The following is a 12,685-nucleotide window of genomic DNA, read 5'->3' as shown; positions in this document are numbered from 1 at the left end:
ATATGCACACACACACACACACACACACACACACACACACACACACACACACACACACATAACTATACATACGTAGACAGGCTTGCATACATATATACATACACACCATACACACACACACACACACACACATATATATATATATATATATATATATAGCTATATATATAATTATATATAAATTATACATTATTTACTAAATCACTTTTAATGAAGTATTTGCTAAAGGATTATTTCTATTAACTATGTATTTGATTAGCTGATGTTTAGAAAAACACTTGAGTTTGTTCTGTATAAAACCAGCATTATTGATTTTACTGCATTTTTTGAAGAAGTCCAAAGAGAGAAGTGGACGAAAGATTTCCATAGTAATAAAGATTTTATTGACCAAACTAAGTTAGCAGGAAAGCTGATTACAGTTTCTACAGCTGATTTAATTAGACAGACCCATATTTATATATATATCTATATATATATATATATATATATATATATATATATATATATATTGTGTGTGTGTGTGTATCTTTGTCTGTCTCTCTCTCTGTATGTATATATATATATATATATATATATATATATATATTTACATAAGTGTACTGGATTTAAACTAAACATTCACATATTGACATTCACAGAATGGACCATAAAATGTTGACTTTGCAAATGCTGACATACTGCTGCATATGTTCTGAGGAACATTTTCAGCACAAGCAAATATTCCATTTAAAAATATATAATATAATATAATATTGTTTTTTTAGGGGTGAAAGCCCTCCTGCACTCCACCATGTTGGGGACTGCAACTCCAATACCCCCTCCTAATTACATATACTAACTCTGAGATTGCACAGTGTTGGGGAAAGAACATATTTTGCTACCCTGACAGAATTATGCGATCTTGCACACCTATTGACTACTAAATTTTGTCCACTAAACAGGTGTCAACAAACTATCGAGTCAACTCATTTCAGTGGACCTATATATACATATATAGAGAGAGACTGGCTCAAGGACAGAACCCACATGGTTAGAATTGCTGGAGCCATGTCAGACTCCAAACCAGTTACAAGTGGTGTCCCACAAGGTTCAGTCCTGGGACCTCTCTTGTTCGGTATATATTTCTCGGCCAACATGGAAGGACTGTGGCTGACCAAGTTCGCAGATGACTGCAAACTGGGCACCATAATCGACTCTCCAGCCGACACAACCATCCTACAAAAGGGCCTCATAGAAACAGACAACTGGTGCCAGAGCCATGGCCTCAAGCTAAACGCCAAAAAGTGTATAGTCATCCACTTCGGCAAAAACAAAGTGCCCACAAATTACCACATAGATGGTACTCCATTAAGTACGGAAGAAGTAATTAGGGACCTGGGGACCCAAGTTGATAGCAATCTCTCATTCCACAACCACGTGGCCAAAGTGGTTAAAAAATCATTTTATATAGCCCACCTAATCATGAAGGGATTCACATCTAGATCAGGGGAGGTCATCGTGCCTCTTTACTCATCCCTCATCAGGCCCATAATTGAGTACAATGCCCCTTTTGGGATGTACCTTACCAGACACCTGCAGCAACTGGAAAGACCCCAAAAGTACCTCACCAAGAGGATCAAAGGGCTCAAACAGATGCCATATGCTGCCCGGTTAAAGAAACTCCAGCTCTACTCAGTGGCATACTGCCTGCTCAGAGGCGATCTGTGCCTGACGTATAAAGCCATGTCCAACCCGGAATTAATGGACATGCTGCACCTCAGAAAATCCAAATCCCATCGAGCTATGCGCTCGAGAGACTTGAACCTCAGCACTGAAATAAATAGGACATGCTGGAGGGACAGATTCATAACCCAGAGGCTCCCTTCACTCTGGAATAAAATCCCAGTCCAGGTTAGGCAGAGTCCCTCATTGACTCTCTTCAAGAGGAATCTTGATGAGTGGATGGGAGATTGTAGATTTACTCCGGGTATCACTTCTGTGTCACTGTTAGACAGATGCACAGTATACTAACCTCGAAAAAGGGCATAGCAAAATTCATTTTAAAATGGGTGGCGAAAGCCAAACACACACTGGCTAGGCTTGTAAATGCCCTAGGGCAGATAGCCTAGTATGAACCTATGAACCTATGAGAGACAGAAAGAAAGAAAGAGAGATTACTGAAAGATTCTTTTATTCCTTTATTCTGATAATTGCTGATTATTGCAGTGTTTTTTTTTAATATTAAAGTTGTGATGTGTGACATTTGGGAGAAGGTAAGAGCCTTTTCACCAACATGCTTCAGCCTTAGTGCTGTAACGTCAAAATAGGGGATTGTGGTGTGGCACAGCTCTCCACTAGGTGGTGCAGGTGGACATACAAAAGAATAGGCTTTGTTTGCACTGTTTGATGCTTTGGTTTATTTTGTGATCCTTTGTTTTGCATTCCTCAGTATCAACTTCCTCCAGGCCTAGATGTGACTCATGCAGTAATGGGCATTCTGCAACTCAGACAAAGGAGGCCACCCATTTGCACATATTAGTGCTGTATTGTCTTTGCTGCATATAGCTGTTTTATGATATGTAGTCCATCATTGTTGTGCTGTCTGTCTAGCATGGTAGTAGGGTCTTTATATTACCACATGGCTGTGAGTAGATTCCTGGGTGCATATTTACCACACCATATTGAGTTTTATTTTGTATATTTAGATCATATCCCTATAATAGTTCCATATGTTTTTACAATGGCTTGCCTACATTATAGTCACATACTTTCTGGGGTGCATGTGATATCTGGTAGATGTCTTTTGTTTTGCATTTAATGTTTTGAACCTTCACTATGTTGAGATGCTTGCATGTGCATTACAATTCATTTTTATTCTTTTTTTTCTTTGATAGATGCTGAATTTCAGTTGAGCACTTGTTTGAATGATCACATTGTTGTGGTGGCCATCTTTGTTCATACAAATGTCATTGCATGCCTTACTTTATCCTACTTTGCGGCATAGTGTTCTGCCTAAACATTGCTTATTGGTCCATGGTCTTATGGAATATATGTGTGCTGTTCTTTTCATAGGTGGGGGCACATCTCCCTCACGCCCTGTCTCTCTCTCTCTCTCACACTCACACACACTTACAAACACACACACACACACACACACACACACACACACACACACACACACACACACACACACACACACACACACACACACATGCATACCTCCTGTCTTATGCAATGTGTTTCCCCATTCTGGTAACACCAGTTCCATAATTTATGGAGAAAATGCATGCTAGTGGTTTTTGCTGTTGTACTGTGTGTGGATTCTTGCTTTTTGGCCTCCTTCTGTGGTATCTGGTATTCTGTTTTCTTTTTATTTCCTGGTGCACAATAGGGCTGTAGTATTTAAAGTTTTACATGCGCTGTTCTGTTTGAATCACATATGTTTCTGACAGCATGCTAAAATACTTAAGATGCTCCTTGGTATGTAGTCAGCCCTCCTTATTGCTAGCACTGCTCTGTATATTACACATGTAATAAATTGAGGATGAGCACATACAAAGAAGAGCTCTGCAGTTTAACATCAATACAGTATTGGACCCTAGAAGGAAACTTTAGTCTCCTTATGAAGAAGTTTAATACAATCCACAAGATGCTAATACAGGTTAAGCGCTTTCATCCGTTTTACATACAGACTTCTTCAGAACCAAAGTATTCTTCATTAACTTTCATTATATAGGCATTTTGGCGCCAAATTCAAATATATTAAAATGCTGCCTTTAAAGAGACATTCATCAATTTTTATAATTAATTAAGCATAGTATATAGTTTATATATGCTTAAATATGTTTTAGAGATATTTATCATATAAATGTATTCGATTATAGTAGTACATATATGTTAAGGATTTTTGATGAATGTCTCTTTAAAGGCAGCATTTTAATATATTTGAATTTGGCGCCAAAACGCCTATATAATGAAAGTTAATGAAGAATACTTTGGTTCTGAAGAAGTCTGTATGTAAAACGGATGAAAGCGCTTAACCTGTATTAGCATCTTGTGGATTGTATTAATAAACGTGGTTTGAACTGTTTGAGCTGCACCGTATCCTTCATTCTGTACAAGGAATTCGAATTAGCAGTTGGTTATACTGTTATCTGGTTTTCTTATGAAGAAGTGCTTGCATGGCATATTACTCAACCATATTATAAGGAAAGTCCAGTTTTTACAACATTTAGGATGACTGGCAGTACAGTTATTAAACCTGGCTATAGTTAATTAGTGTATTATCCATGTACCACAGTCAATTTAATTCCATACTGGTCATTTATGCTGAGAAAAGCAGTCATTTGTCTTGCAGAAATCAGAAGAAGTTGAGGATTCGAGTGATGACAGCTCAGAAACTAGTGACGACAGTGATGATGATGATGATGATGATGACACAGATGATGAAAGTGATGAAGAAAGTGATATTGCTGCTGGAGAAGACAATGATGAACCATTATCATTAGAATGGCCAGATACCAGACGAAAACAAGCTACCTACCTGTTCCTTCTTCCAATCGTATTCCCTCTGTGGCTTACTGTGCCAGATGTCAGAAACCCAGTTAAGTTTCATGTTTTTAATTAGCAAAACTTCTAATGATTTTTACTGAGGAGTTAGAATCTTGTAGTGTTATCTCACTTTCAGGAATTATGGATAGTGCAAAGTCTATAGGTCTGTCATTATTATCATTAGGACAAGTACAAATTCTGCTCTACATAATTTATTTTATAAGAAAATTTGTGATCTAAATAGCATTAGTTATTTTTGTCCCAGTTCACCATTAGTGTACTACTTTATACAAGGCAAGTGACATTCATAGCTATAGAGATAAATCAAGTCTAATTGCAAAATTAGATTATGTCTTTTGGGAAAAAAACAGCTAATCTGCACTGGCCTTTGTAAATATTACATTGTTGGGAACATGGTGTCTACTTCCTGTTTTCAGATTGTTGAAAACCGATTTGTGGTACACTGAGCACACTGATTATACTTCAGAACTGGAGAAAAACTTGTTTTGCACATCTTTGATATCAGAGATATATATAACAACTGCACATTTTAGAGCTGGTATGTTCTGCCCTCATCCTAGTGCAAAACAGTGGCCACCAGTTAACAGTAGTGAGAAACAAAAATAGCTTTGAAAGTTGCAAAATAATTTACTGCATGTCCAATGGATGGACATGAATAATGCCTTATTTGGTTCTAGTAGTTTGTGTAAAAAGCTGGCAGTTGTTTGGTCTGTCTGAGAGCAGCTGTTGATACAGTTTTAGCATGAAAGATGGGTTTATCTTTCATGACACTCTCTGATAGTAGAATGCCAAATAAAGTGGTTTATACATTACATTTTGTAAATCTGAAATCCTTATGACAGAAGTATCCGCAACCAGAAAAGTGCTGTCCATTGTATCTTCTGGTTCAAAAGGATGTAAACTCATTCCATTGAAAATGGATATGCCTCCTTGGTGGTCTTAACCGAATAATTTGTTTTAGTAAGTCTTAACAGAAGATGTTTGTGCTGCTTGTCTGATGGTTCTTACTTAAGCAGAAATTCTAGAGACATGAACTTTAATTGCTGATTAAACCAAAGTTGAATCAAATAATCTTTGTATTAGACACTGTGAAGGATCCAGATCTTGTGACATTGTTCAAGGAAAAATGTCTTTCAAGTTTATGGTTTTGTTATATTAGGTCTTTCAGTTTCCTTTAAGATACAGTTTGTGAAGATAATGTTTTGTCCTGCTGTTGTGCCTGTAATTACTTGTGAAGAGTGATAGTCATGTGGAAGAGAAGTCAAGCTAATAAGTACAGAATATCCTTTTTACCTTGACCAGGAGGGAGCTATCAACATTAAACTGACCTTGCCCTGGTTTAAATATAGCAGTACCTTGTAAATTAGAGGAAAACAAGGGAAGGTCTATATTAAGCTCTGAATCCAGGGAAAAGTGAAAGCATTTGTCTTTCAGACTGTCTTATGAGCCATGCAGGAACAAAACAATTTTGACTTGATTGTCAAGGCATGTGATGACAAGGTCCACTTCTAGAAGACTCCCGAGTAAGGTACTGAAATTTATGGATTGAAATTCCATTCATGAACCAAGATTACATTCCTGCTCAAAACATCTGCTAACTTCATGTATAAACGTTGAATAAAAGATAGCAATATATGAACGTTGGTTTGTAGGTTCCATTCACAAATCCAGATTATCTCTTTGAAAATCAGGAAAACTGTGGTTTCACCTTGTTTGTTTATAAATTAGATTACTATAAAGTAGTACATCAAAGGCTTCCTGGTTGAAATTGCCCCAGGAGGCTCTGAAGGCTGTCAGGGCCATTTACAGTATTTTCATCTTCTTTAGGTTAATCATTTCTTTCAGGATGATGTGAAATAGCTCACCCTGTTGACAGTAGTAACCCTGGCCTGAAAGAATGTTCAAGTGGGCTTTCCATGCTTAATCTGGACAGCATGGTATTAGCCTGTGAATAGTTAAGGTAAAGTGATTTTTATGGACAGGACATTCATGTTTGTCCGCTATAGATATTCTTTCTTTATATACTTAAGGAAGTAGAGAGCTCAGAGTCATCATCCTGAAAGGTTTTGTATTTATGAAGTATAGATATGGGTCATGATTTTTTTTTTCAACCAGAAACAGTATCGAATAAAGTGTTTTGACCCCTTTGACAAGATGACACATTTTGTATTGTTTTGTTTATTAAAAGTTCAACCATCAATATGACACTTATTATTGCTACTTCTCAGCACTTAGTTCTCCAGATCAAGTACTGGTCGGGATACCTTCTGTGTCAGATCTGCATAGTCCCCCTGTGTTCATAGCATATTTTAATCCTCTGCTTTCCTCCCACATTTCAAAGACATGCTGTATATGCATTGATGGCCTTCTTATTGCTTATAGATGTATTTGCAGTGGGGGTTTGAATATATTTGCTTTTGGAAGTCTTAACAAATGTTTGTTGTGCTGTTGTGATTTATACGATAGTCTATTTACATTTACAACATCCTCGGATGCATGTGCCATTTTGAAATAGGTTGGTGCCCCATTTAGGATGAACAGCTGTGCTTTATGAACTCTGCGTGCTGGATCCTCCCATGATCTTTTGCAGCATTCATAGTCAGAGTGTCTGTGGAGTAAGTTGATCTTAAGGATTCTGAACAAATTTTATTCCATGGATTTGAGTGGTTTGTAAAGCTGTTTGTGTGTGGTTATAGTTTTCATTTTCTTTTTTATACTTTGCAGAAAAGTGACTCTGAAAGTTACCTCCTAAACACTTGAATATTAGAGAAAGGAAGAGTAGAAAAGAAGGCAGCAGTCCTCTGAAAAAAATTTGCTTGTATGTTCCTTTTCCTGGTGCACTGGAATTGCAATTGTTTACTTTTGCTGACAAAAACTGCTGAAAAGGTGTTAAGAACACTTTAAAATAGTATTTTAACTGTAGTAAAGATTTTTCTGGCACTAAGAAGTAGCAAGTGCATACATGTGTATAAATAAAGACATTTTTAACTTTCTTTTCTAAGTTAACGTGACATCATTCATTGAATAGCCAAATATGAAATTTTGTGTAACTGGAGCATTAACTAAATTAGATGTAATACCAACACTTTAAAACTCAGTTCTAAATCATACTATTCTTTTTAAACTATCTCTGAGATGTCAGCTGTTATTGATGCATGTACAGCATCGCATGCATATATTATGTATTATGTAAACTGCATTTTATTCCTGTGTAGCAACTAATTCTTCTATTACTTGGTGGCATTGCTGCTAGAAATAGACTGCAGATTATCCTGAATCTGCTCTAAAATATAATTTTGACTTAAACCCATATTAGATAAATTGTTAATGCAAGATAGTAAATGTGTACCCAGAAACACTCTGAGATAGAAATCTTTGCCCATTTGGATTTAAGGCATTGGGTCTATGACTCTTAGGAGGAGAAAGTACTGAAGAACCTGAAGAAATTATTATGTTTGGTTTGGAAGGTGGGGAGGAGATTTCTCTAGAAAGGAGGTTTTTAAATGCAATGCCAACTGTATTTCTCCTGAAAGTGAAACACCCTTGAATCCATCGCAATCTGTTGACAAATGAGAATGTATAAAAGCCAGCTGGTGGGATAGATTATGAGAGATTGGGGCAGAGGTGGAGGAGGGTAGAATGATGGCATAGCCATTATGTAAATGTAAATTGTCCCTTATTAGGACGAGACCCTTGTTTATGATTTATCTCCTCCTGCCTTCTCTTATTGATTCCTTGTATGGCTTGAGAACACAGGGATTGCTTATTCTGCTTCTTAGACTAGAAAGATGATTAGGGAGATTTATAAGGAGGAGGCGTAAGATAACTTAGAAGCTCTCTAGATTATGTTCTCTGTGTCACAAACTTGTTTGAGGGCCAGAGAAGTAGATGAGCCCCTTAAACCTCCATATTCAAAGCTGAATTAGAAATTTCAGACTTTACTTCATCAAAAAAGCTTTAGTTATGTCTCAGGGTATACTTCTTCAAAACAGAACCAGAAACTGAGATCCAAGATACAGTATCTACACAATCATACACATTATATAAAACATATTTAGATACTTCAGACATGTAAGAAATAATGAAATTTAGGTAAGCACTGCCTTTGAGTGGAAGAATGGTAGGTACATTTTTCAAATTGTCTATACAAAAAAGCAGAAACCTCCCCTTATGGGAGAGATTCTTCAGAATTCCATATGTTGAAGTGGAAGAAGAAAAAAAATCTCTTACCAAGTTCATTCTAAGTGTTCTCCTCAGTGTCTGCAGGGGAAGGGTTGGATAATCCCTAGTAGATGTTACCTGCTGGCACAGGTATAGGATCAGACCTACATTTTGAAGAGAAAAGTTGATAGTTTGACATATATTGTACAGCCCACTTGATTCACTGGGAACAGAAGTGTGTGAATAAGAGTTGTTACAGGCAGCATTATCCAGATCCAGAAAAACACCAGCGCAGGAGCCCAAAGGTGAGATTTGCGGAAGATTCCTTTATTCCATATACAACATACGTTCTGGTACCTCGGCAATTCGCCTTCTTGGAACATTTTACCATCAGAATACATCTTCCTTTTAAATGCTTATCAATTAATTAAATGTTCCAAGAAGGCAAATTGCCGAGGTACCAGAACGTATGTTGTATATGGAATAAAGGAATCTTCCGCAAATCTCACTTTTGGGCTCCTGCTCTGGTGTTTTTCTGGATTGTGGTTTTGTTACTGTGCTTGTTTTTTCTAGCATTATCCAGATCCCTGTTGGCTTGGCACTAGAGGAGGAAATAGCATAGAATGAGGCATATCTAGTTGTAGCATATCATCATATCCCCTAAATTTAGGGAGAACATTCATCTGTTCCCACAAAAATTCTTTGTTCATTCTGGCAACACTGAGAAGGAGGAAATTCCTCCAGCAGAGGTAGTGAGGACCAGTTTTCACCAGTACCAGAGTCTTGGGCTTATGGATCAGTACGTGAAGAAGCCCCACCTCTGTCTATGTCAGAATTATCTGCCATGTCATCCTCAGGAATATTTTGACTGATCTGAATCACAGGTACTATGTAATGTATACCAGAACTGACTGTAACAATTTTTTAGACAAGGTAAGAAAATCATCTTTTCTTATTGACACCATATCATCAAGTAAACAATGATTAACCTTTTGATTTTTCTTTGCAGGCATTTTTAATGACAAACCCGGAGAAGGAATATCTGCACCATCAAAATGTTTCTTCCCCTGGAAATATTCAGCAGCATTCCCCAGTGAATTGCCATGCCCCAGAAAAGATAATTCTCCCATGTCCATCTTGGACAATAGACTAGCCTAACATGAAAAGTCTGAGTCCAAGTTGGTGACTGAAAGGGCTTCACCAGAGGAAGCCAGAGAGGTAAGTGAGTGGTCTGAGGAATAACTACTGACCACTGTCGGCTGAGGTAAAGACTGAGCCTATGTAACCTGCAATGGCTTCCTGATAAGCTGTTTGTTCTTTTTAGGAACTGTTGAAGTCAAACCAGCAGGAGTGGGGTAAGGATCCATGCTGTGACCAAGGAGGCTGCTTCGTGTCATTTGGAAGGTTAGTTGTCAAGTAGTTTGCAAAAATAACACACTTACACTTTCACACACAATAAATGCCCCCAAAACACCATAATATACACACAGCACATGAAAAGCCTGTCAGAAACCCCTTTAGAAGAAAATAAGTCTGACAGCAAGCAATGGGAGGCCAGTTGTCAGAGCACGAACACAAACATTACTTCATTCGACAAATTCTTTTCCACTTATAACACTTTAGTTTTAAAAGACTAAAGTAAGCATAAGCAGCATACTTGTCAAGAAAATAAGTCCTTAAAATAAAATAGCCAAAGTTAAAAAAACAAGTGGTCACAGAAAACTTCTGATACTGAAGAAACACCATGTTTCTTAAAAGGCTAGAGACATTAAAGTAAATTAATGGAAAAAAATGGACTCATTTAATGCACTCAGTGTGATGAGGCCACAAACAAACAGTTTTTAGTAGAAAGACATACATATTGATGGTAATAATAAATAATCATGTTTCCAAATGTTTATGCATGTATATAACTTAAAAATGGACATGCTAATAATGGACTTGAGAGAGACACAATGCAACATTGTAAGGAAAGGGAGTAAATGTGATATTAATGTTGATAACATACCAAGTTGAGGTAATAGTTAACAAGGACAGTGAATACACTAGGGGCCATTTGCATACAGTAGGTTATTGAATATGACATGTATATATAGGGAATGCATGTGTGATAACTGACAGTATTGCTGTATTCTCCACTCCATCCTATATTGTATGTGTAATGCCAATACACTTATAGAATGTTACCATTGGGTGGACTTGAACAGCAAGCTGTGTAAGCCCACCAACTACAAACCTGTGTATGAATCATAGTGGAAGTCTTAACAAAGCTGTGAGACTCCACCTGTGTGAAGTCATTACATCATATGATCATACTGCAATTTGTATGAGATAAAATATCTGAGGGACATTTCTCCCACTGTAATTGTATACATTATAGTACCTGAGAATGTCATTCATGCGTAACATCATTAGGCCATGCAGTGCTTACAGTCAACTAATGTGGGGTTTGAACACCTGACTATGTGATGACAGAAATTACATGATATTTGGAAGAATGAATGCAACACTGAGCACTGGTTCTACAAGTAGGAGATATTTTTTTCTTCGAAGCTGTGACATCATTTTACTGCTGCAAGGAAGAAGTCTGTCTATCATTTCTTCAAAATACTGTTGCAATATGTGTGTTTCCCACACAACATTCTCTTGTGCTTGGTATACCCAGACACACATGATGTGTAATAAAATCATTGTGATGGGAGAATGGCAATCAGACACAATGGGTTGATAATCAAAGATTTGAACACATGTTTTACTATGGCACTAGCATACAGAGCATATCTCATGTTCTCGTGCCACAGGAAAAACATGAGTAGTTCTTATAGGAAAGCAAATGACATCCCATAGCATCACCATTATAAATTAAAGCATTTCTGTCTGAAAAAGGAGCAGAAATCATTGTAATAGGAATCACCATCCATATGTGTACACAGCAGATAGCTGGCTGACAACATTGTTACCTACTTGCATATTCACAGACATATGGACACAAGTGAGTCTAAGGAGTAATGGCTGAATTTGAACAGAGTGTCTAAGACCACAAGGTATAGAACACTGCCTGAATCACATGTGCCATACAAGATGGTCCTTTACAATTATGCCAGTGCACATTTGAATGGATAACATCACCATTTTTTCATATATTGATCTTCTAAACTGTGTAATGTGGTTGAAGTGCAGATTAAGACTACAAAGCAATGTGTATTAGAACCCCTCCCTACACAGCAAAATAGACAAACACCCACAGACAGTAGTCAATCATTGGTGGATTCAAACTTCCTTCCTCTGTACTTACACAGTCTAGGAAGAACAGTATCAACAACCAGGGCCTCAGGGTAACTCATATGTGTTCACTTTTGATAGCACAATGTAAGCATGTGTTTGCAAAATTGTTCATTGTCTGGGGTAATACAAATCTACAAAGTTATCCTCTGACAGGGAAAATATATCACCTTTGCCTTATCAGTTAGTTTTAGGTTTGTGTTGAGGTTTACTGTGGCAAGGGTGCAGGTTTTAAATCCTTTAGGGTGGGTTGTCATAATGGTTAAGGTCTTTACCTCACAGCTACAAGAAACATGGCTTGATTCTGACTTCTGGTTATTGGCTAGGTTTGTAATAGTTTGCAAACTGATAGCCTAGTATCTACCTATGAACCTAAGTGGAAATATACATAAGGGACGTTGTCACAGACACAATTGTACATGACAATACACACACTGACATTAGTTGCATGATGCTGGATTTGAACCCCATACCAATCTATTTACACAATCTACACAACACAGAATAAGCCACAAGCAACACAGGAGAAATCTGAGTTGCAGGGGCACTGTATGCAGTTTTGACATGCTGACATCTTTAATGGGATGGACAGAAGATTTTTTTTGGCAAAAGTGGGATAAGGGAATTGGGCATCCTCTCCCATGTTATAATCTTCCACTGACTGGAAGTTTATACAGCACATCTATTCAGA

The 12,685-nt window shown here is 37.3% G+C and overlaps 1 protein-coding gene across 2 annotated transcripts in view; it reads left to right on the top strand.

Moving 5' to 3' along the window:
• The window catches only part of LOC122807057 (sodium/potassium/calcium exchanger 1-like), a 673,329-nt gene that overhangs the window by 558,025 nt on the left and 102,619 nt on the right, over positions 1-12,685 (top strand). For both annotated transcript variants that reach the window (XM_044077982.1, XM_044077981.1), the window contains exon 7: positions 4,337-4,582. In XM_044077982.1, the coding sequence (XP_043933917.1) occupies positions 4,337-4,582 (246 nt within the window). The remainder of the gene's footprint in view (positions 1-4,336; positions 4,583-12,685) is intronic.

Source organism: Protopterus annectens, chromosome 7.part0 (genome assembly GCF_019279795.1).
Source record: "Protopterus annectens isolate FY-2018-M chromosome 7.part0, PAN1.0, whole genome shotgun sequence".
Lineage (NCBI taxonomy): Eukaryota > Metazoa > Chordata > Ceratodontiformes > Protopteridae > Protopterus > Protopterus annectens.
This window is presented reverse-complemented; position numbering and strand designations above follow the sequence as displayed.